At 36.4% G+C, this 26,735-nt stretch overlaps 1 protein-coding gene across 16 annotated transcripts in view; it reads right to left on the bottom strand.

Annotated features, from left to right (window-relative positions):
* NAALADL2 (N-acetylated alpha-linked acidic dipeptidase like 2) overlaps positions 1 to 26,735 on the bottom strand; it is a 1,565,958-nt gene that overhangs the window by 289,300 nt on the left and 1,249,923 nt on the right. For all 16 annotated transcript variants that reach the window (XM_055083873.1, XM_055083848.1, XM_055083869.1 and 13 more), the window contains one exon: positions 317 to 463. In XM_055083873.1, coding sequence (XP_054939848.1) covers positions 317 to 463 — 147 coding nt within the window. The remainder of the gene's footprint in view (positions 1 to 316; positions 464 to 26,735) is intronic.

The raw sequence follows: 26,735 nt of genomic DNA, 5'->3' as shown, positions 1-26,735 counted from the left end.
TCATCTGTTTCTGTGAATTCTGAAGATTACAATTATGTTTTGATGTTAATCCAACAACTGCACATTTCTTGCTGCGAAGCACACTGAAAATGTGAGTGACAGTATAAATCTTTTCAAATTGAATTCAACACTATTGAAAAGAGCTGATGTTTTCAAATATTCTTACAAAGCCTCTGAACAACAAGAATAACTTTCTAAATGAAGCAGCTTCTTATAGTAACCTATTGGGTAAGAAAGACAAAAAGCCAGGATAAAATAAAATTCTGCATGTCTGCTATATATATTGTGTGTGTTTTGCATTTTTGGAAACACTCACCTCTAATGCTTTGATGTCCTCATAAGTAAACCTCACGGTGGGAACTCCAAGATGGTTGATGAAGTAATCGGCATCATCTTGCATCTGGACAGAACTGATATTTGTTTCTGGGCACTGACCTCTTCTGGAACAGTTGAAATTATTTTTCTGAAAAACATAATTTAAATTGTTAGCACACACTATGCTTCTTAGGTTATCCCTAAATCAATGCTACTCAAAACGTGGTCCACAGTTCAGCAGCATCAATGGCACCCAGGAACTTACTCGAAACATGAAATGTAAATGCTTAGTCTCCACCCACGTCCTCCCAAATGGGAACCTTTGGGGATGGAGCTCAGAAATCTGTGTAGCAACATTCCTCTACTGGGCTCATGCTCACTGAAGAGTGACTAGAACTGGACTAAATCAAGCTTTGCTTGTTATTGTTGCTTAAAAAGCATTTTTTATCATAGATTTATTATGATCTGTAATGACTCGTTAAAAGAGAATGTTGAGTCCCTAAAAAGGTTTAGTTTTGTCTTTTTTTAAAGTTTTCCCACAAATCTAAAGGACAGCTTGGTAAGATATAATTCTATTCTAAAAATGTTTTCTGGACAACCACAGAAAAAAATTTCTCAATTTCCTCGTCAAAGCATATCCCCACATGTGTTAAGAGTATATGCCAAATACCATGGGCCAAAGAGAACCACAAAGCCAAGTGCAACCTCTAGGGAAATAAATGGTGATAGACTATTATTTCTTAAACTTAGAGTTGTCTAGAATGCAAAACAAATGACAGTAGCTTTACAAAAATAAATCAAAGCATAATTTAAAAATCATAACCAGTAAAATAACTGTTCCTATAACTATTATTGATTTAAAATGTCTTCAGTAGTAAAATTTCCAAAAATCTAGAATCTTTCTGTGATGCTGTTTTCTCAAGTATGAAATGTGGAAGAATGCCAATCTCCTCAGCAGGAATCATGAGGGAAGTGAGACAATAGTGCGAGAACATCACATCCAAAATGTATTCAATGTATATTTGCCATTGAATCAAGACATTGACTCTTCAACCCCTTCCCATGCTTCTTTGGCATGATATAATTTCAAAAACACTTTTAAATATAATCCATCAAAAGATTTGGAAATATGAATTTTAATATTCAGAAAGTGAGTTTTTCCAACTTTTTTCAACTACAGTGCTAGATCTCTCAAACATAATGTTTCATTACCTATCCATTTTTTTGAGGTCCTAACAGAAAGATATCTGCAACAAATTTAAAATCAATTAAAATGGAAAGTCTGTGTATGTGTTTACAAACTAGGCATGGTTTCAGCTTCATGTTATTTGCAAATATCTTGGGTAATTAAGCACTTTGGAAATAGAAAGTAAAAAGAGTGTTCTAGCACACAGACTAAGCAGCAACCTAATGCTTTCTATGGTGACCCCCAGAAATTTTCTTCTTTTGAAAGCCTAATTTTCTGAAAAGACAGTTAATCCTCTTTCACTCCCTCATATACTCCTGGGACAAAAACTCCTGGAGGTTTTACATCAACTGGGATAGTTTGGGGAGGGTCTTGATTATTCCCAAAGAAGAGCTACCCTTAAGTACTAGATCACAAAAAGCAAAGAGACTACATTGTGTAAGAAGTCCCAAGTATTTTTGAGAGATCCAGTTGAAATCAGTTTTGAAAACTGGTAACTTTGAAAGTATTTGTTGAGCCAGAATAAACTTTTTTCTAATTGAATTTGATTGCACTGAGCAGGCAAGACATTCACCAGTGTCCCATCACTAGTGTCTCATGTTCAGCCTGCCTCACTCATTCAAATGTACTAAATGGTGGCTGGAGGCATTTGAATTTGTGAAACCTAGGCTGTTGCATTCTTGTATGTTATTAATGAGGCTTTGGTGGAATCTATCCTTTTCTCAGATGCTTAAAAAATAAATTTTAATTTTATTGGCTAAGTGGTCTACTTCCCCTTTACTGCAGCAACATCTATGTCTTTTTGAGATAGCATATGTACCCTACTCATCATCAGTGAAAATATAGATTTGGCTTTAATTTCATTTCATATACACAATTCTTACATCCACTCTAAATATCAGCCATGTTCCTTAGATAGAAAATTTTTCTCAACAGAGGAATGCCACGGATCAAAAACTGACAACTCTAAATTTCATGAGTTGTCTGAAAAAAAAATTATTTAATTAAATTTTAAAAAATAATTGTGGTTTTAAATTTTGATATCACTTTTACTCAGTCATCATTTTTATATAATAGCTTCCGTCTGACAAAAAGTATTAATTTCCCATATGTGCAAATAATTAAAATGGCAGAAATGACCCACTCCAATCAATACTTACATTCTTTGTTTGATCTAACAGTTAACCAAAGCAAATTCTTGTTTTGCCTCAGTCTTTTACCGGCCCCAGGCATTCTTTCCAGAGGCAGTACAGATTCTCTAGTCTCTCTGTTCTTTCTATGGCTAATCCCATTGCATAGATTTAATATTTTCATTGCATTCCATTTTCCAGGCAAATCAAAAGGGTAACATCCAGCCTTCAGAATCACATTTCTTAAAATACTTCTGCATCCTTTCCCCTACTCTGGCTTGCTTTACTTTAACCATTTATTGAAAAGTCTATCTTTTCCCTAAAGGTTTGTATTGCCATCTCCGTCATACTTAAACTCCTTTGTAAACCAACTCTAAGACGGCAACAGGCTGAGCATTACCTAGAATTGCTTTAAAATTCTATTTTGACGGTTAAGATCTCTTAAACCACATCCATGGTGCTAACATAGACTATTTACAGAGGGAAGACAGTACAGAACAATAGGGTTGCATGGCCCAAGGTGTAGCTAGACTCTACAGCTTGGGACACTTGGGATATTGAGTCTCCTGTCAGAGTTAAGCCCAAATGAAGAGTAAAAGCTTCAAGAAAGCCAATCCAAGATTGGAGGATCAGGGGTGACACAGAGTTCCCTAAGGAGCCTTTCTGGGGCTTGTTCCTTACCTACTGAATTTCCCTGTAAAGTCTTGTGGAGGACTTCTCTTTCCAGCCCACAACATTTCTCCTCTCTGTGTCTCTCTCTGTCTCTCCCACCACCTTGTTTTCTACCATCTACTCTCCTGTGATTTAATCAGTGATGAGGGGCAGAACTAAGGGACCTTCAAGCCTATGTTTATTTTGTCCTTTTGTTCCTAACTAGTTTCAGAGTAAAATAGGATAAAAAAAAACCCAATTTTCAGATTGATTTTTTTCCCCCAAGTTATTTCATCTGGGGATCTCCCTTAAGAGGAGAACATTCCTGGCACACAAACTCTATCCTCTAAATCTTTTTAATTATTCACTACTTTAAAATCTAGGCCAAATTTACAGACCTGAAGTGATGTTAAATCTGCTTTCTATCTTAATGTGACTTGTTTTCCCTCACAGCACTGCAGTGGATTGTAATAGATCCATATCAGGTAATAGATACTGATCTACTCAACCTCTGAAACACTAATATCTGAAAGGGAAGTAGAAAGAAAAGTTATTTCCTTCATTTTTCTAGAAGTTAGCCACCATGGGGGAGAGAAGTTTGATAACAAATTTGTGCAGTTCAATCAGTTTTTAGAATTTATTTTCAAGGCTGAGTAAATTCAAATTAAGTATTTCATCCAAGGAGTTCAAAATGTTCCACAATTGGAACTTTTTTTTTTTTTTTTTTTTTTTTTGTGGTACGTGGGCCTCTCACTGTTGTGGCTTCTCCCGTTGCGGAGCACAGGCTCTGGACGCACATGGCCCTGTGGCCATGGCCCACGGGCCCAGCCGCTCCGCGGCATGCAGAATCCTCCTAGACCGGGGCACGAACCCGTGTCCCCTGCATCGGCAGGCGGACTCTCAACCACTGCACCACCAGGGAAGCCCGATAACAAACATTTTAATTCCAGTTTATAAAATAAGCACGTTCACGCAAAGACCATGATTATGTCACTTGTTTAATCTCCTACCACTAGTCTGTTGAAGACCTGAAATGAAATCACTATCTCAATCGTAAAGGGGTATGCTCTTTGCAAGTATATATACTTTTAAGCTGAAAGGCAAAACCTCGTAGTAAATTATTATAAAAGTGAAATATAAAGACATTAAGTCAACATTTGTATTAGTTGAATAGCAATACCAAGACACATTGGCAGGTTTCTAAAGTATTGAAAAATCTGTTTAATAATTCAAACATTTTATTTCTCCCACATTCTGCTTTCCTTTGCTTACATATTCACTCTACATACATAAGAAATCTAAGGTGATTACTTATTCAAACAGCAAGAAAAGCATAACATTCAAAATGAAAGTACCACATTCTACAAATTATAATAAGATTAAGTCACTTTATCTTCATTTCAGTATTATTTTGTAACTTCAGTTGTGTAGAAACAACTTATCTTCCAGATGTTCCCAGTGTAATAATGTTCACATTGTGATAATGATGCCTATGGTATTTAAAAAATGATTTCTTATTATAGGCACTGGGATGGTTGATTTTATGTGTCAACTTGTCTAGGCCAGAAGGTGCCCAGATATATATACTCAGTATTATTCTGGGTATATCTGTAAGCATGTTTTTGGATGAGATTTTTATTTGAATTGGTAGACTGGCTAAAGCAGATTGCCCTCCCTAATGTGGATGGGCCTTAATTCAATCAATTTAAGGTTTAAATAGAACAAAGGGCAGACTTTCCCACCAGTAAGGGAGAACTCCTTCTCCCTGACTGCCTTGAGCTGGGACGTGGGTCTTTTCCTTCTTTGTATTCAGCTGAAACTTCAGTTCTTCTTGGGTCTTAAGCCTGCTGGCATTTGGGCTGGAATTTATACCAGCACTCTCCTGGGTCTCTAACTGACCAACTGAAGATCTTGGGACCCTGGAGAACTCTGACTAATGTGGACACTCTTAGATGGTAGATCACCTATTTGAATAAGAAATTTTAATCAGAACTAGTGAAAAATTAAACTTTAATGGTAGAGTTTAATGGTAGAGTTTTTTGGTGGTTGTTTGATCAACTGGATGTAGTTTCACACAATTTTGTTACATTTTTAACTTTCAGAATTTATAAACATGATTCCAGGCAATGTGAACATGTAAACAGGTGAGGAATCATAGAGGAATTACTACATTTTGAAACTACAAAGAACCTAAAAATCCCAAAGCCCCAAGGTGATTAACCTGAGCTCCACATAAAAAATTTAGGAGATCTGTGAACCTGGTGGACCAAAAAAAAAGCATTTTTATTTTACTCAATTCTAACTGAAATTTAACCTTTCATTCAAATGTGAAGAGACCATAAACCCAATAGCATTAGCATTATCTGTAACTTTGTGAGCAAATGAAATGAGGCATTTTCATATCACATTTCAGTTGCTGGATAAACTCACCACTAATTTGAAAAGAAGAAAGTTATGAGATACATTGCTGGATTTTGGTATTTAATGTGTTTAATTTTTTTAAGTTTATATAGTCCTAAAATGCAAATTTGTGTGCTTTCATATTTAGCTAATTGCACTTTGCTATAATTGGTTTCTTCTGTCATCCTGTGTATTTTAATTTAAGCATTTTAAAACATTATTTCTGAGAATGGGTCTATATAGGGTTAACCAGCCTGTCAAAGAGTTCCACAGGGGCGATCTCTCCTTGCAAAACAGTTATATTTTACAAATTAGAAAACTGAGGCCTCAAATCAATACAACAAGGATTTGATCCCAGTTCTTTTCACTCCAAATGCAATGCTTTTTCCTCTCTACCATGCTTATATATGCATCATACAGACCACATTAATGCAGGTGAACATCCTAATCTTAAATGTGTTCTTCCTGGGATTCTAGTTTTGTTTTGCTTTTAAGTCATATTAAATTACTGGATATGGTTGTAACAAACTGTATATCTGTGGCATCTCTTCAGTGCTTGCATTATGTGTTCTTCATTTACTTAGTTTGTATTTTTATGCCAGTATGTCAAGTTGCTATCTAGTATGCAATTCTTAATAATGAATTGCAGATCTCCTCTAACAATCTTTGAGAGGAAAGAGGAAGTTATGTCTACCAACTTTTTTTTAATATTTTAAGCTAGAAACTTAATTTATCCTTAATACCGGCATCTGATATTGAGTTCCTTATACATAAAATATACTTTCAAAATGGTAAAAATATTTTTAAAAATCAATAAATATCTTGCAATGTCTTTTAAAAAGATTAAATTGAGTAGGGAAAAAAAAAGTTTTTATCTTAAAGTGGCAATTTTCAACCCATAAAATGGGACTTCTAAAATCTCCAGTATTTCAAGGTTTCTGCAAAGCTTTAACAACCACCTCACAGGGTGTTAACAAAGTATTCTCAGCCTTAAACAGTGAAGAATTGTTATTCCTCTGGTATATACAAGTAGAATTGGCAAACTGAAAAGCACACTAATTCTCATTTCATTCTGTTAATTTTTAAAACTGTAAACTTGTTATTGAATGTAGAAAAATATAACTTTATATGTGAAATAATTCAAACTGTACTTAAAATATATTTATGAACAAATGAATGCTTTAAAGATCACTCTGTAAAGGTGCAAATGGAGAAGAATAAAGACATTTGCCCTTGTTTTTACTGTAACTTCTAACTTATATCCTCCCCCACCCCAAACTCTCTTTCTTTTCTCCTTCCACTTCCCTGACCAGCTTCAGCTCCCTGACCAAGAGGCACATGATGGCAGAAGACCTATTTCTCTCCACTTAAGGCTTTGTGTAACAATAAAAACTGGTGTGTTATTTTAGAACTATAAAAGTATTCACATTTCAACAACTCTGTTGGGATTAAATAAAAATCTCAACTAATAAAATAAAATAGTATCCACTATATGCTATCTTATACCACAATACATTCCAGGTGAACCCCTCTTTTAAGTGTAAAACTCTAAATCATAAAAGTATGGAGGAAACAGTAGAAGATAATTTTAATAAACTTAGGTACAAAAGACAAACTCAGAAGACAAAAAAGATTGATTAGTCCAACTACATAAAATTATGACTTTTCTGCTTGACAAAAATTACCATAAACAAGAACAATAGAAAACCCTGGGGAAAAGAGTCAATGAATATGAACTGACATTTCACAGAAAAAAAAAATGTTTTTTATACATAAAAGACATATAAAGTGTCTTTTATATTTACTTTACAAAAAACTTTGGCAACTTTTATTGTAGACTGCATTGTAAAGGATGTGGGAATTCCAGTGTCTCATATATTGCTGAAGAAAAAAATTAGGACAAATTTTATGAAGGTTAAATAAATGATATTCTATTTATTCAGTGGAATAATATGCTGTCTCTAAAAAAAAACAATGAAGGTATTTTTGCAAATGGAGAAAAACAATCTCTAAGATATATTTCTATATTTTTAATGTAAAAGATTAAAAGATTGTATAAGATGTTATTTGTGTTTAAAAACAAAAGTAACATTACAAAACTATATGTATGTGGTCTAATCCAGCTGGCCCTCTATATCTGTGGATGTACTATGCCATTTCATATATGGGACTTGAACATCCTCAGAGTTTGGTATGGGACAGGGATGGGGAGTTGTCATGGAACCGATCCCTGCAGATACTGAGGGACAACTACATATGCAAATACTATTTGCCTCTGGGGAGAGGTACTGGTGGGAGAAACCGGCTTAGGAGAAAAGACTTTTCGATGTCTACTTGTTTACTATTTTTGAACTTTAAATCTGACTGAATCACCTGCCCCTCTCCCCTAAATAACATGTTCCAAATCCCCTCTGAACTATACGTTCTATGTTCCCAATTCTGAGATTCCCTTGATTGTAAGGAATAGTAGCAATTTAAAAATAGTTTTTCTTAAATAGTAGGAAAGAAATAAACAATCTAACAGCTATCTCAAGTTTCAGAAATGTTAACATTTTATAAAATGTCCACAAATATAAAGATGGGGTATTTAGAGTTGTATTGCTGACAACCTTTTAATATAAGAAGGTCAATTTAGTATCATCAAAAATGTATGTGGTATTGGGTACAAGACAGATAAAAGTAACTGCCACTTTAGTTGATTAGGGAAGAAAAAGTTCTCCTATAGAGGATTTGGGAATGTATACAACAGCATGAGACCCTTGCTGGGGTAGGGGGTTACTAAAGTAGGCATCCCAAATTACCAGGAGGATACTGGGAGGGAATAGAAAGCCAAAAGACAGTGGGGAAAACTAAGAACAAAACTCCATTCATTTAGTAATAATGATTTCCTTAAGGACTACTCTAATTTACATGGTTTGTATGTGTTTATATTTTCTAGACAAGTATCAAATTATTATCAAAATATGCAAAGATGGACCACCTCACTTACTACAAGGAGACATTTACATAAGGCTTTATCATTTACAAACAGACGTCATATTATAGTGCAAGCCTGTGAGGTGGGTGAAACAAGTATTATTATCCCATTTTGCAGACTAAAAGCTTTGCTATCCTCTAGAGATGTAAGGATAGCAAATAGAATGACAGGTAGGGATTTCTAACTTAGATTGTTATGCCGTTGTCTCCCTCCCCCACCATCCCCCATCCCTGGTTCAATGACTTCTTGCTCCCCCAGCTTAACTAAGGAAATAAGGAAGGAGTTCCTCAATTTGTACAGAAAGAGCCGGTAGACTGCTGACTAATCAACTAAATTAAAATTCTTTCAGTTTAAGAGAAACAGCGACAAAAACAATTTACCAGCTAGAAAAACTCCATAGATCCCTTAGCCACTTTGGCACTTCTGTAATAGGTTTGCTGTTGGTCATCGCAATTACTAAACCTATTTCTTCATGAAATGCACACTGTATATAGAGTGACAACCCCAGAGCCCTTTCAAAAATGGTACTCTGATTATATCTAAATGAAACCATGAGCATATTGAAAAGGTAAAGCAGAAACATCCAAATTGACCTTTGGTCAACACACTGGCTGAAAGCACTCTCCCCCTGGGTACATCTCCTATAGGACCTTTAATGACCAAAAGGATCAAGATATAAATTTTACGTCTCAGTGAATGATAACAATTCTGGCTTCACAGTGCTGTTCCATGTTGAGGAACTGGCTGACATAACATAACTTCAGCTATTATTCCACCAGCCTTCTTGAGGTTTGTCTTAAATAGCTTCTCTTAGTCTCACAGGCAATGCTATTTTAAATAATCCAGTGTCAGCATTTTAATAATATATTCCAGCTGCCAGGCATTAAAAAAATTAACTGAAAAACCTAACTGGTTTTCAATTCAACATTAACTGTCTCAGGCTGCAAATATTTTTAATGAAAATTTAGTAACTTCCCTCAAAAAAAAAAATCAGACATTTCAAAGAAGGTACACGCAAAAGGAAGGAAATATTGGAGTTACTCTGCATATATTTAGCATCATTCAGTAGACAGCAGAAGAAACTTTGCTGTCCTCTCTATGACCAGGGTTATGGGAAGGTTGTAAATCAGGAGGGTACTCTCAGGTTTTTTTAGAGGTAATTCATTTAATTTTAGGAGGGCACAGGGAGAAAAAGCTGAAAAATTCAGATTTGGCAAGCAGGAGGGCAAAAGGATATGGATGGCAAACCATCACATATTACCATTTCAAGCAAGTTAAGTGCTGAGAGTGAGAAGTTAGGTAGAGGAAATAACACCATCAGCAGTACTATGTCTAACTCTGACAGATGACAGCATCATGGCCTAACCTTAAAGCCCTGGGCCAAAATAACTGCTAGCCTAGGGACAGTTTTGCTAGAATAAGTTCATCAGAGCTTTGTAGCCACTGTTGTGTCTAAGGAGCACTGTGCTTAGGATACTCAGACACTACACATGACTCTCACCCCCATTCCAATCCCCACATGTTAAGTTTCTTTGCACGAGATCTAGGCCCATTATTTTGGTCAGCATGTACCAGGAAGTCTTACACTTCTATCACTTGTTTTAACTTAATTTTCCTTTGTGTGAAACACAGAGTTCTAAACACTGGACTGACAGGGAATTCCCCACTTAATTCTCAATTCTTTAATCCCAATGCTGTGATTCCAAAGACATCAGCTTTCAAAATTCACTTTGGAAATCCCCTCTTCCCCACAGCTAGAACTAAAAGCACTTTGAAATAGAGACTACTTTTATGAGACTGTGTGTATTGGATTTGACATTTTGCAGATAGACACAAAAAGCACACAAATGACCATTTAGCATGCCCTCCTGCCGTCTGCCACCATGACATCTCACTTGGATGTGGAATAGGTACTTCAAACTTAACTCAACAAAGATTAAGTTCTACATTATGCTAAATGAAATAAGCTGGTCACAAAAAGACAAATACTGTAGGATTCCACTTACATGAATGCTACAGACTATATTGGATCCCCCCTCACAAAAAATTCATATGTTGAAGCTCTAACCTCAAATGTGACTGTATTTGGAGATAGGGCCCATGAGGAAGTGACAAAGGTTAAATGAGGTCATAAGTGTGAGGCCCTAATCTGATAGGGCTGGTGACCTTAAGAGAATACAAAGAGACACCAGAACTTTCTCCACCATGTGATGACACAGCAAGAAGGTGGCTGTCTGCAAGAGAGGAAGAGAGCTCTCACCAGGAACCAGCACCTTGACCCTGCACTTTTCAGCTTCCAGAATTATGAGAAGTAAATGTTGGTTGTTTAAACCACCCAGATGGGACTTCCCTGGCGGTCCAGTGGTTGAGACTCCAGGCTTCCCTTGCAGGGGGCATGGGTTCAATTCCTGGTCAGGGAACTAAGATCTCACATGCCATGCACACTGAGCAGCCAAAAAAAAAAAAAAACCCCAAAACCAAAAAACAAACAAACAAAAACAATTTAAAAAATAAATAAAAACCACCCAGTCTATGGTGTTTTGTTATAGCTGCCCAACCAGATTAATACAATCAAGCATCTAGAGTAGTCAAATTCATAGAGACAGAAAATAGAATGATGGTTGCCAGGGACTAGGGGGAGGGGGAAGCTGGGGACTGGTTTAATGGGTATAGAGTTTCAGTTTTGCAGGGTAAAAAGTTCTGGAGATTCATTGCACAACAATGTGAATATACATAACACTACTGAACTGTACACTTAAGAATAATTAAGGTGGTAAATGTTATGTGTACTGTATCTTACTATAATTAAAATTTTGATAAAAAATAAATCAAAGAAAAAAAGTATTGATATCTTTTCTCAGTGTTCCTTAGATCCAAATATGGTCCCAACATTCACCCAGTTCCTCACACCAAATTTTTATAGTCTTTCTGTACTATTCACTTTCTTTTGCCCCTTACTTGTAACTTAGTGTTTCTCAAACTGTAGCATTCAAGAGATCACCTGAGGGCTTGTTACAACACAGGTTGCTGGGCTCTATCCCCAGACTTACGATTCAGTCAGTCTGAGGTAGAGCTCAAGAAACAAGTACATAGAGCCCAATGTTCATAGTAGCACTACTTACAATAGCCAAGACACAGAAGCAACCTAAGTGTCTATTGACAGATGAATGGATAAGGAAGATGTGTATATAAACCTAGCATGACACGAATAATTAGGCAAGGTGGTGCTCCTCTTTCAAATAATATTAAGAACGATTAGTTTTCATCTCTCAGGGTTGTCTACAAGACACATGCTAATAAGTAATCACAAAGAATTGCAAAAAGTGGTTAGCAAATAATGTAATAATTTGCACCCACTGCTATCTGAAAGAGAGGTAGGGGTTTTCAGCTATAGACACTACTAGCTAGAAGTTTCTTTTCTGATAACTGAACACTGTGGTGGATAGACAAATTACTAAGAGGATCACTTTGTCAATGAAGTTTGGATTTCTGTTTCAAATACATTCAGTTAAATAGCAATGTATTTCTTTGTTCTGACATTGAAAAATAACTTAAAATAAGTTCAAAAAAAAAAACACAAAAAACTTCAGGACTCACCAATAGATAGGGTCTTGGCTCACAGGAGCTAGAGTTAGAAAGTGTTTGAAAGCCCCTAGCCCTAAAGTGACTGGCTTTAAGCCAAATTGTGCTGCTCACCAGACTCTGAGGAAAATCTGCAAAAGACTTTCTTGGATGTGCATCACTAAGATTCAGGCTGCTCTCCAAGTCTGAAAGCACCATGGTGTGTTCTAATTAGACCAAGATAGCAGATTTATCATAAGGTAAATAACAACTGATAGCACATAAATTTTATAAGTTTAAGCTAAGTTGTATTTTATATAGTTGTGTTTGCTATTTAATTTCTTACTTTAAGTAATAGTGTTTTTCTCTTATGCTAAATATGTAATATATGTAATCATTTGGGGGGTTTTGCTTATTTAATTAACAGGATTTGAGTCAGTAAGACTGCAATAAATTGTGAGCTCCTATATCACCAATGTAAACAATTTAATACAAGCCTTTTAGAAAGTCATTTAGCAGGATGTATTAAGTGCTCAAAAAAAAAAAATTCCTGTTCTTTGATCCAGTTACCTTATTTCTGAGAACCCATAGCATATAACCAATCTAACAGAAGAGGAAAATTATTTATATAAAGATATTTACCATGTCATTATTTATACTATGTTATTTTTTGAATGTATTAAATATTATAAGTAGGGAATGAATATTAAAAGTAACCTAAATTCCCCAAAAGATAAGTACTTAAATTACAACTCATCATATATCATCTAGCCATTAAACATAATCATCATAAAGGCTAGCAGCATGAAAAATGCTTTTGAAAACACAATATTGCTAGACTAATCTCTAAAAATGTAAAACCTACCATGATCTTCCATCCTAGTTTCAACTTTCCAAAGGCTTCCCACTGCACTCAAAATAAAACTACTGAGCCTGGTTTGGAAAACTCAACCTGATATCTGGCTCCTGACTACTTCCTCACTCTCCTCTAGTACTGCACTCTCCCTCACCCACTAACATCACACACTAAGGATTACTTGATTCCACCACATGGAATACTTGCCCCCTGGTCTTTGCTTGGCCAGCTCCTTCAGGTCTTAATTTTTTTTTTTAATTTTTATTGGCGTATAGTTGATTTACAATGTTGTGTTAATTTCAGGTGTACAGTAAAGTGAATAAGTTTTACATATATATATATCCACTCGTTTTTAGATTCTTTTCCCATACAGGTCATGACAGAATATTGAGTAGAGTTCTCTGTGCTATACAGTAGGTACTTATTAGTTATCTATTTTATATATAGTAGTGTGTATATGTCAATCCCAATCTCCCAATTTATCCCTCCTCCGCTTCCCCCTCCCACCCGGGTAACCATAAGTTTGTTTTCTACATCTGTGACTCTATTTCTGTTTTATAAATGTCGTCTCCTCCCAGAAGACCTCTTTGATTATCCAATATGAAGTAGTCAACCACTCACTCTCTATCATGTCCTGTTGTTTTAATTTTCTATATAGTACTCTTATCATGTGATAATTTCTTGTTCACCTCTTCATTAATTTGTATATCATCAGGTTACTCCTGCTAGAATGCATACTCCGTAAGGGCCCAGATCTTGTGCAATGTGGCTGGTACATAGAAGATGCTTGATAAATATTTCTTGAATGAATGTGAGGGGGTGCAGAGTATGCCACCCCAAAATATGCTACTTTGATATAAGGATTATTTTGAGCTGAAAGTAATTGAGAGGAAGCAGACATAGGAAAATTTCTCTGCCTTCCTCCTCTCTACTAGGAAAGGCAGGATGGTTCTTAATCACCAGGGACAACTCTAGACTCTTTTCAGCCCAGACAGATGGCACTAGAGGAATCTACATAACAAACCTTGTTAAAACAACGCTTCCATTCTTTTCCGACATATATTTTCCTTTCTAATTTGCCGCCCCTAAAAGCCTGAAACCCCTTTCCTTTGTCTTGTCACTTCTGTACAAATGCATTATCCTTTGTAAAGATGCTATATAAACCCAAGTTCTAACCACCTCTTTGAGTTACTCATCACTGAGTTCTCTTTTGTATATGTGCAATGCACACATTAATAAATTTTGTTTGTTTTTCATTTGTTAATCTATCTTTTGTCCAGTCTAATTTGCAGGGCCCCAGTCAGGGGATATAGGAGAGTAGAAGAAAAGCTGATTTCCCACCACACCCCTTACAAATGAATCAATCAATACTAATATCTTTTTTTAAATAAAAACATCCTTTAAAAGAAAAATTAGTTATATTTAAAGAGGACTATGTGGAAATCTTTAAATGAATACATAATGGGCTTAGTTTTTAGGCTATAATATCAGCTACCACTACTACCTGAGAACAGCTTTTGTCATTAAAATGTAAAGGATTCCCAAGGAAATGAATCATATTTTAGAGTTTTTCTTTTTGGCCATGCTGCATGGTATGTGGGATCTTATTTCCCTGACCAGGGATCGAACCCTTGCCCCCTGCAGTGGAAGCGTAGTCTTAACCACTGTACTGCCAGGGAAGTCCAGAGTTTTGCTTTTTGAAACAAATAAAATTTTAAAGTGTCAAACATTTACAAAAACCTAAAGCAACATATAATTAAGAAATAAACTATTAGTTCACTGTGTAAGTATAAAAGCTATACAGAGAAAGAAAAGATTCATGTGGGATATAGCTCTTTGGGAAGATTTCATGCAGAAGACACAACTCAAGGACAGACAGAAGTATCTGGACTCAGAGAAAATGAAGAGGATCCCAGAAACATTTGGAAGAAAATTTTTCAAGGAACTTTGAAATATTTTCATCCCTTATGACTTGCTTTTTTAGAACATTCTAAACCTAAATTATCCTAATTTCAATCATGTTGCTTAGAGCCAAGATAATACAGGACTGCAAGGAAATTCATATATATATATATATATATATATATATATACTGAGAATAAAGATCTTTATATATATGAAACAAATAAAATTTTAAAGTGTCAAACATTTACAAAAACCTAAAGCAACATATAATTAAGAAATAAACTATTAGTTCACTGTGTAAGTATAAAAGCTATACAGAGAAAGAAAAGATTCATGTGGGATATAGCTCTTTGGGAAGATTTCATGCAGAAGACACAACTCAAGGACAGACAGAAGTATCTGGACTCAGAGAAAATGAAGAGGATCCCAGAAACATTTGGAAGAAAATTTTTCAAGGAACTTTGAAATATTTTCATCCCTTATGACTTGCTTTTTTAGAACATTCTAAACCTAAATTATCCTAATTTCAATCATGTTGCTTAGAGCCAAGATAATACAGGACTGCAAGGAAATTCATATATATATATATATATATATATATATACATACAGACAGATTTATTCATTTTGGAAGTTTGAAAAGCTCCAACTGATATGTAATTGGTCAGGAGATATCCAGAATTTATATAGATTATTTTTAGGCTTTAAGCATATTTATTCAGAATCTGCTACATTAAATAACAGTGATTTTGATATTTCTATTTACTTTCTGGGGCCTTGATAAGCATAGCAAATACAAACTGAACTATCAGCATAAATGGAAGATAATTATTCAGATATACACATGGATATTTCACAAACTGCCAAGACTTCTTTCCACACACTGAGTGTTTTGAAAGGCAAGAAAGTAAAAGGAAAGCTTACATTTTTAAGAGTAGATTTAATTTGGTGCCATTTAATTCAGACCATAAAGCTTTTAAAAATGATAAAATATATAATAAATAAAACCAACTTGTCACCAGCAGTATCTTTTAAAGTGCACCTACTTAAAATTAAATAAGATTTTGTTGAACTCTATACCCCACTGAATCAAGCAATTAATTCCAGGAATTTCTGACATACCATCAGTATATATTTGAATCCCCAGCTGTGAAAAATGATACAATGCATTATATTCATCAGTGTACGTTTCTAAATTTAAAAAGTGGAATAAAAACAAGACCTAAGCAAAGAGGAAATTTTAATATATTGTGTAAAGCATACTTCACATCTTGTTATAATTTTATTAAATATTTAGCTGCTAATATAGCACTTTAAGACTGTATGGCAAGAGCACACATATTAATAGAACATTTCTTTAACAACTTATAAAAAAGAAACATGCAGATTTTGACAAGCATATAATATGGTAAATCTCAGTAATATGAAAGTTAAGCTATATATTTCAACATAAAATGAATGTTCAACGTTTTAAAATAGCAGTAGTGGGAATAAAGTAATTTAATAGGCAGAATTGCCCCTAGTCAATTGCAAACTACTGAAAATTTGCATGTAAAATTTAATAGTCTATTTTCTTTTTCACTAGAGGCCTTATTGAAGAGAGGAGAAAAGAGCAAATATGAAGAAATTATGCATTAGTGAGTATACTGTTCTTCTAGAAACTTCAGATAAAGGAATGACAACACTTTTACCCTGTTGCATTTCCAATGGACTTCATATTTCTACCCAACAAACTTTTTTTTTTTTTTTTTTTTTTTGCAGTACGCGGGCCTCTCACTGCTGTGGCCTCTCCCGCTGCGGAGCACAGGCTCCGGACGCGCAGGCCCAGCGGCCATATGGCTCACGGGCCCAGCCGCTCCGCGGCATGTGGGATCCTCCCGGACCAGGGAATGAACCCGTGTCCCCTGCATCAGCAGGCGGACTCTCAACCACTGCGCCACCAGGGAAGCCCCAAACATTTTCTTAACAATCATTCTGATGCTTGCTTTTGCATTACAACTACAAAATGTTTGGTTATAAACAGTCATTATTTCTAATATATATACTGTATTCACCTATTTTTACACAGTTTTAAAATTTGCACAATTTATGCACACATACACTTTTAAGCTAATAAATGATACTATATAAATCACTAGCATAATAATGTATGGCCATAAAAATTCCACATTTACCACAAAACAGAATTAGTATACTAAGAGATACCTAGGAAAATCATTCCATCCTGTACAGATTTTGTCATATATAAAGTGGTATAGCAGAGAATAATTCACACTCTAAGGGATGATACTTCCCAATTTCAATGAGACCCTTAACTTAATTGTATGGGGAAAGATTTGAAGACTAGAAATTGTTAAAGAAAAATGTGAAGCCAGAAAATGTTGTCACTCCATAGGTCTTTTATATCTCCAATTAACCAAAAATAAAGGATCTGACTAGGAATTACAGAAGACAGTGTATTTCTGGCTGTTGTTGTTGCTTAAGCTAAGTCATCCCTATGCTACAACACTGACACTCCTGTGAAACCTAGGTTGCTGGGGCCTCACTGCCGCTGCTCCTGGTACAATCGCTCCTAAAGTGTCTCTTCCCAAGACGAAGGATCTCATCCTTGTTACTTTTTCTTGGTTGCCTGGTTCAGATCATTAAACTTTCAATTATTGTCTGAAGTTAAGCAAAATTCACCTGCACCTCACCAAATGCACCATTAAGTCAGTGACAAGAATACACACATACACACATACACACACACACACACACACAAAATATCTCTCCAAATGGATTCTATGCCAAAAATGTTTTCTTCAGATCCAATTCCTAATTATTCCAAATGAAACCTCCAGCAAAAAATTCATTTTAGGACAGTCTGGAATTCTTTAATATTATCTCTCTCTGTTTTGAAAAGCCATTGCCATTAAACCAGTCTGGTGCCTGTGTTTCTCCCAAATGAGATGGCACCAGTCAAATGTTTTATTTTATTTTATTTATTTTATTTTTTAATACATCTTTATTGGAGTATAATTGCTTCAGAACAAGGTTAGTTTCTGTTGTACAACAAAGTGAATCAGCCATACGCATACAAATATCCCCATATCCCCCTCCCTTTTGAGCCTCCCTCCCTCCCTCCCTATCCCACCCCTCTAGGTGGTCACAAAGCACCGAGCGGATCTCCCTGTGCTATGTGGCTGCTTCCCACTAGCTATCTATTTTATATTTGGTAGTGTATATATGTCCATGCCACTCTCTCACGTCACCCCAGCTTCCTGCTCCCACCACCCCAGTGTCCTCAAGTCCATTCTCTATGTCTATGTCTTTATTCCTGCCCTGCCACTAGGTTCATCAGTATCTTTTTTTTTTTTTTTAGATTCCATATATATGTGTTAGCATACGGTATTTGTTTTTCTCTTTCTGACTTACCTCACTTTGTATGACAGACTCTAGGTCCATCCACCTCACTACGAATAACTCAATTTCGTTTCTTTCTTTGGTTGAGTAATATTCCATTGTATATATGTGCCACATCTTCTTTATCCATTCATCTGTCGATGGACATTTAGGTTGCTTCCATGTCCTGGCTATTGTAAATAGTGCTGCAATGAACATTGTGGTATATGTCTCTTTTTGAATTATGGTTTTCTCAGGGTATATGCCGAGTAGTGGGATTGCTGGGTCATATGGCACTTTTATTTTTACTTTTTTAAGGAACCTCCATACTGTTCTCCATGGTGGTTGTATCAATTTACATTCCCACCAACAGGACAAGAGGGTTCCTTTTTCACCACACCCTTTCCAGCATTTATCTGACCGGTGTGAGGTGATACCTCATTGTAGTTTTGATTTGCATTTCTCTAATAATTAGCGATGTTGAGCATCTTTTCATGTGCCTCTTGGCCATCTGTATGTCTTCTTTGGTGAAATGTCTATTTAGGTCTTCCACTCATTTTTTAAATGAATTGTTTGTTTTTTTGATACTGAGTTCCATGAGCTGTTTGTATATTTTGGAGATTAATCCTTTGTCCATTGTTTCATTTGCAAATATTTACTCCCATTCTGAGGGCTGTCTTTTCGTCTTGTTTATGGTTTCCTTTGCTGTGCAAAAGTTTTTAAGTTTAATTAGGTCCCATTTGTTTAATTTTGTTTTTATTTTAATTATTCTAGGAGGTGGGTCAAAAAAGATCTTGCTATGGTTTATGTCAAAGACAGTTTTTTCCTCAGCTTTCCTCTAAGAGTTTTATAATGTCTGGTCTTATATTTAGGTCTTTAATCAATTTGGAGTTTATTATTGTGTATGGTGTTAGGGAGTGTTCTAATTTCATTCTTTTACATGTAGCTGTCCAGATTTCCCAGCGTCACTTATTGAAGAGGCTGTCTTTTCTCCATTGTATATTCTCGCCACCTTTATCAAAGATAAGGTTACCATATGTGCGTGGGTTTATTGCTGGGCTTTCTATCCTGTTCCATTGATTTATATTTCTGTTTTTGTGCCAGTACCATACTGTCCTGATTAATGTAGCTTTGTAGTATAGTTATTTCCTTTGCTGTGCAAAAGTTTTTAAGTTTAATTAGGTCCCATTTGTTTAATTTTGTTTTTATTTTAATTATTCTAGGAGGTGGGTCAAAAAAGATCTTGCTATGGTTTATGTCAAAGACAGTTTTTTCCTCAGCTTTCCTCTAAGAGTTTTATAATGTCTGGTCTTATATTTAGGTCTTTAATCAATTTGGAGTTTATTATTGTGTATGGTGTTAGGGAGTGTTCTAATTTCATTCTTTTACATGTAGCTGTCCAGATTTCCCAGCGTCACTTATTGAAGAGGCTGTCTTTTCTCCATTGTATATTCTCGCCACCTTTATCAAAGATAAGGTTACCATATGTGCGTGGGTTTATTGCTGGGCTTTCTATCCTGTTCCATTGATTTATATTTCTGTTTTTGTGCCAGTACCATACTGTCCTGATTAATGTAGCTTTGTAGTATAGTTAGAAGTCAGGAAGCCTGATTCCTCCAGTTCTGTTTTTCTTTCTCAAGATTGCTTTGGCTATTCAGGGTCTTTGGTGTTTCCATACGAATTGTAAAATTTTTTGTTCTAATTCTGTGAGGAATACCACTGGTAGTTTGATAGGGATTGCACTGAATCTGTAGATTGCTTTGGGTAGTATAGTCATTTTCACACTATTGATTCTTCCAATCCAAGAACATGGTATATCTCTCCATCTGTTTAGGTAATCTTTGATTTCTTTCATCAGTGTCTTATAGTTTTCTGTGTACAAGTCTTTTGCCCCCTTAGGAAGGTTTATTCCTATGTATTTTATTCTTTCTGTTGCAGTGGTAAGTGGGATTGTTTCCTTAATTTATTTTTCTGATTTTTTATTTTTAGTGTATAGGAATGCAAGAGATTTCTGTGCATTAATTTTGTATCCTGAAACTTTACCAAATTCATTGATTAGCTCTAGTAGTTTTCTGGTGGTATCTTTAGGATTATCTATGCATAGTATCATGTCATCTGCAAATAGTGACAGTTTTACTGCTTCTTTTCCAATGTGTATTCCTTTTATTTCTTTTTCTTCTCTGACTGAGGTGGCTAGGACTTCTGAAGCTATGTTGGATAACAGTGGCAAGAGTGGACATCTGTGTCTTGTTCCTGCTCTTAGTGGAAGTGCTTTCAGTTTTTCACCATTGAGAATGATGTTTGCTGTGGGTTTGTCATATATGGCCTTTATTATGTTGAAGCAGGTTTCCTCTATGCCCATGTTCTGGAGGGTTTTCATCATAAATTGGTGTTGAATTTTTTCAAAAGCTTTTTCTGCATCTATTGAGATGATCATATGGTTTTTATTCTTCAATTTGTTAATGTGGTGTATCACATTGATTGATTTGCATATATTGAAGAATACTTGCATCCCTGGGATAAATCCCATTTGATCATGGTGTATGATCCTTTTAATAGGCTACTGGATTCTGTTTGCTAGTATTTTGTTCAGGATTTTTCATCTATGTTCATCAGTGATATTGGTCTATAATGATTAATATGTGTCTTGGTGTGTTTCACCTAGGGTTTATCCTGTATGGGACTCTCTGTGCTTCCTGGACTTGGGTGACTATTTCCTTTCCCATGTTAGGGAAGTTTTCAACTATAATCTCTTGAAATATTTTCTCAGTCCCTTTCTTTTTCTCTTCTTCTTCTGGAACCCCTATAATTCAAATGCTGGTGCATTTAGTGTTGTCCCAGATGTCTGTGAAAAAGTCCTCAATTCTTTTCATTCTCATCAGTGATATTGGTCTATAATTTTCTTTTTTTGTGACATCTTTGTCTGGTTTTGGTACCACAGTGATGGTGGCTTTTTAGAATGAATTTGGGAGTGTTCCTCCCTCTGCAATTTTTTGGAAGAGTTTGTGAAGGATCAGTGTTAGCTCTTCTCTAAATGTTTGATAGAGTTCACCTGTGAAGCCATCTGGTCCTAGACTTTTGTTTGTTGGCAGATTTGTAATTACAGTTTCAATTTCATTACTTGTGACAGGTATGTTTATACTTTCTAATTCTTCCTGGTTCAGTCTTTGAAAATTGTACTTTTCCAGGAATTTGTCCATTTCTTCATGGTTGTCCATTTTATGGTTGTTAGTATGTGCCTTATGTATTGAGGTGCTCCTATGTTGGGTGCATAAACAATTATAATTATTATATATCTTCTTGGATTGATCCCGTGATCATTATGTAGTATCCTTCCTTATCTCTTGCTACAGTCTTTATTTTAAAGTCTATTTTACCTGATATGAGTATTGCTACTCCAGCTTTCTTTTGATTTCCATTTGCATGGAATATCTTTTTCCATCCCTTCACTTTCAGTCTGGATGTGTCCCTAGGTCTGAATTTGGTCTCTTGTAGACAGCATATATATGGGTCTGGTTTTTGTATCCATTCAGCCAGTCTGCGTCTTTTGGCTGGAGCATTTAGTCCATTTACATTCAAGTTATTATCGATATGTATGTTCCTATTACCATTTCCTTAATTGTTTTGTGTTTGTTTTTGTGGGTCTTTTTCTTCTCTTGTGTTTCCCGCTTAGAGAAGTTCCTTTAGCATTTGTTGTAAAGCTTGTTTGGTGGAGCTGTATTCTCTTAGTTTTTGCTTGTCTGAAAAGCTTTGGATTTCTCAGTCGAATCTGAATGAGGTCCTTGCTGGGTAGAGTAATCTCGGTTGTAGGTTTTTCTCTTTCATCACTTTAGTATATCCTGCCGCTCCCTCTGGCCTGCAGAGTTTCCGTTGAAAAATCTGCTGATAACCCTATGGGGATTCCTTTGTATGTTATTTTTTGTTTTTCCTATTGCTACTCCAGCTTTCTTTTGATTTCCATTTGCATGGAATATCTTTTTCCATCCCTTCACTTTCAGTCTGGATGTGTCCCTAGGTCTGAATTTGGTCTCTTGTAGACAGCATATATATGGGTCTGGTTTTTGTATCCATTCAGCCAGTCTGCGTCTTTTGGCTGGAGCATTTAGTCCATTTACATTCAAGTTATTATCGATATGTATGTTCCTATTACCATTTCCTTAATTGTTTTGTGTTTGTTTTTGTGGGTCTTTTTCTTCTCTTGTGTTTCCCGCTTAGAGAAGTTCCTTTAGCATTTGTTGTAAAGCTTGTTTGGTGGAGCTGTATTCTCTTAGTTTTTGCTTGTCTGAAAAGCTTTGGATTTCTCAGTCGAATCTGAATGAGGTCCTTGCTGGGTAGAGTAATCTCGGTTGTAGGTTTTTCTCTTTCATCACTTTAGTATATCCTGCCGCTCCCTCTGGCCTGCAGAGTTTCCGTTGAAAAATCTGCTGATAACCCTATGGGGATTCCTTTGTATGTTATTTTTTGTTTTTCCCTCACTGCTTTTAATATTTTTTCTTTGAATTTAATTTTTGTTAGTTTGATTAATATGTGTCTTGGTGTGTTTCACCTAGGGTTTATCCTGTATGGGACTCTCTGTGCTTCCTGGACTTGGGTGACTATTTCCTTTCCCATGTTAGGGAAGTTTTCAACTATAATCTCTTGAAATATTTTCTCAGTCCCTTTCTTTTTCTCTTCTTCTTCTGGAACCCCTATAATTCAAATGCTGGTGCATTTAGTGTTGTCCCAGAGGTCTCTGAGATTGCCTTCAATTCTTTCATTCTTTTTCTTTATTCTGCTCCTCAGCAGTTATTTCTACCATTTTGTCTTCCAGCTCACTTATTCATTCTTCTGCCTCAGTTATTTTGTTATTGATTCTATTGTATTTTTCATTTCAGTTATTGTGTTGTTCATCTCTGTTTGTTCTTTAGTTCTAGATGTTTGTTAAACATTTATTGTATTTTCTCATTCTGTGCCTCCATTCTATTTCTGAGATTCTGGATCATCTTTACTATCATTACTCTGAATTCTTTTTCAGGCAGATTGCCTATTTCCTCTTCATTTATTTGGTCTTGTAGGTTTTTACCTTGCTCCTTCATCTGTGACATATTTTTTTGCTGTCTCATTTTTTTTCCTTTTTTTTCATTAGTGGGATTGTGTTCCTGTCTGACTGGTTGTTTGGCCCAAGGCTTCCAACACTGGAGTTTGTAGACTGTTGGGTAGAGCTGGGTCTTGGTGCTGAGATGAGGAACTCCAGGAGACCTCAGTCTAATGAATATTCCCTGGGGTCTGACATTCTCTGTTAGTCCAGTGGTTTGGACTCAGAGCTCCCACCTCAGGAGCTTCAGCCCAACCCCTGGCTTGTGAACCAAGATCCCACAAAGCCACGTGGGGTGGCAAAAAAAAAAAAAAGGAGGACAATAACAAAGTAAAAAATAAAATTAGACTAGGAAACTAACAGATATGTTAGAGAAAATATAAAAATAAAAATATAGATGAAACAACCGGAAGGTAAAACAGAAACACAATAGTAAAAAAGAGGAGGAGAAAAAGAAAAAAAAGGTGGAAAAGGCGTTAGCTGTGGAGGGCATAGTCTAAGCAGGGGCGAGGTTTGGGGCAGTGTGTGGGGCCTATGCTTAGGACCCACAGGGCTGGAAAAGGCCCTGGAGGTGTGGGGGCTGGGGCTTAGGCTCAACAGAACAGAAGGGGCCCAGGTGTGCCTCCCACCTCTGGTCTCAGAGGGTGGGAGACTCACCTTGGAGCCCATCAGGCTTCCTGGATTTGAGTGGGCAGGGCAAACACTCTCTGCTCCTCTCCTGCTCCTCCAGTCCTGGAGGTCCCCTCCTGCCTGTCTCTTCTGATCTCCCCAGCCTCCCTCCTATGCCCCCAGGACGCACGTGGCCTGGAGGGGGCATTGGAGGCCAGGGACTGGCCTGGGAGCTCAGCAGGCTCCCTGTGCCCGGGTGGGCAGGGCAAACGCCCTCCACTCCTCTCCTGCTTTTCTGGTCCTGGAGGGCCCCTCCCACCTGCCTCTCCTGTTCTCTCCTGGCCTCTCCCCAACGTCCCCAGGACCAACCCAGCCCAGAGGGGACCTCTGAGGGCATAGGACCTGGCCCAAGAGCCAGGAAGACTTTCCTGGCCGATTGGGCAGGGGAAATGCTGGGCCCACTGCCCCCTGATCCGAGCTCCCGAGGGTTCCCTCAGGCATGGGAACCCCTCCCCCATCTCAGCCATCCCTCAGGGGCACCGGTCCTGTCCAGCCTCCCCTTCTCCTCCCCTCTCATTCCTTCATGTCCTACCGGTTCACTTGGGGGTTCTTCCCATCTCCTTGGGCATCGGGGTCCCCCACCAGCCTCCGGCAAGTGCTCTAATTATGGGGAGACATGAACTCTGTGTCTTCCCACACTGCCATCTTGACTCCACCCTCCCAGTCAAATGTTTTAGAAATGTGTGAGCTTCCCCTAGAATGGTATATATCTAGAGAGTCAGGCTTAACAGAATGCTTCCATATTCACTGCCTTATTTGAAGTTTTCTCTCCAGAAATACTAAATTAATAACCACTGCATAACTAGAGGTTCTTAGTTCTTTGCCCTTTATTGTTTATATGAAATATGTTACTGAGGTGAGAGCAAACTATTCTGTCCAGGAAGATTAAGAACACTGTAAAGATCCTTCCTAAACTGTCCCAATATAGGGCTTATAATCACATCTTTCCTGTAATAAAGATTTAAAGTATCAATCAATACCCTTAAAATATGTTTATTTTATCAGTAAAGAAACTTAGTTACATTTCTTGCCATATATAGGACCTATAAGTCATAAATGTATACTATTTACTTTCATGTTTAGTTCCACCTAATCAAACCACTATTTATTTTGTCTTAGAATCTACCTGCTTCCATATATCTTGAAGTAGAAAATTAATGCCTCTCTTCCCCATTTCTCTTTTCTCTGAAAGACAATTTTGATTTGCCTTTTTATATCCAGGTTTCCAGTGCAGTCAAACCAGTTACCTTAGACTAAGTTTACACTAAAAGTCCTATTATGTTTTCCAGAGCCTCCCAAATACTTTTTTTTTTTTGGCCGTATGCAGCATGCGGGATCTTAAGTTCTCTGACCAGGAATCGAACCCTCAGCCCCTGCAGTGGAAGCACGGAGCCCCAACTTCCCTGGACCACCAGGGACTCCCCCCAAATACTTTTGAAATATCATGTTGATAGTATGTTTTCTGACCACTCTGACCAAATTGTCAATGGCTATCTGTTGACCTTCCTGCCAACAAAAGCTCACAGCATGATAGAATCAAAAGAAGACTTGGATTTAAAACCATATTAGGATATTACATTTAAATAATCATACCAAAATAGAATATAATTTTGGGGAAAATTTCCAACGTTAATAATGCAAAAAATATTTTTAGCAGTATAAAATATTTTACCATGGGCTTGCTAGCTCCATTATTATTATTGCTATTATTAACATTTAAATTTTAAAAAAAGAATTTATCTTACAAATATGAATTTTAAACTGCTTAAAAGAAGATCTTACCTCCACAGTTCAGAGTATATCTCAGTCTCCAATACGAACAGGGAGACCCAGCCCAGTCTGAACCTAGATTAAAATGGAACAGGAATCTCCAGAGTTCCTTTAATTATTTCCCACTGTCAAAGTGGGAAAATGATCTTAAAGAAACAGTTTAGAGCCATCTGATGGATTTTCTGGGCTCATAAATGCAAAAGTGCCTTAGGTCCAGACCAGTAATTCTCAACTAATTTTCAAACCCCAATATATTTATAAGTAACAAGAACTCATTAAGCAAATAAAGGAAAAGCTTTTCACAATCTCCAGAGGGAAAGAACAGGAACAGTATAGGTAGACTTAAAAGTATCCATCCTGTTACACTTTTAATTAAACCCCTTAAAGCTGGTAAGTCTCTTCCAGTTTTAAGTCACTGATCTAGACCCCAGAGCTGTGGGAAATATAGCGTTAAACAGAGTGCTGTGGCTAACAGAAAAATTTGTTGTTTAATGATTTATAGCTTTAACTATTACTAATGAGTTCAACTGGAATAATAAGCACCATTTGGGAGAAAGAGCGAAGACAAAGAATAATCAAAAGAGAAATCCACACTATAACGGAAGTGGGAGGTTAGAAATGCCAGGATATACTTAGATGATACATAGAGCTGCATTAATCATTTGTCAAAGACTTAATAAAAATCATATGTTTTCTACCATAAAACCTTCTTCAAATTAGACATCTTAGCTGTGTAAAATAAATATTATCTAACAGGGAAATAAAAGATAGCTATACTCTAACACAAAGAAACTATACTCTAATTTTTGTCAGGTATTCACTTGGAGCAAAATATAACCATTTACCTCAGAAAACCCCAAA

This window comes from Physeter macrocephalus, chromosome 1 (genome assembly GCF_002837175.3).
Source record: "Physeter macrocephalus isolate SW-GA chromosome 1, ASM283717v5, whole genome shotgun sequence".
Classification (NCBI taxonomy): domain Eukaryota; kingdom Metazoa; phylum Chordata; class Mammalia; order Artiodactyla; family Physeteridae; genus Physeter; species Physeter macrocephalus.
Note: the sequence above shows the minus strand (reverse complement) of the source record. Positions and strands in the feature narration are given on the sequence as shown.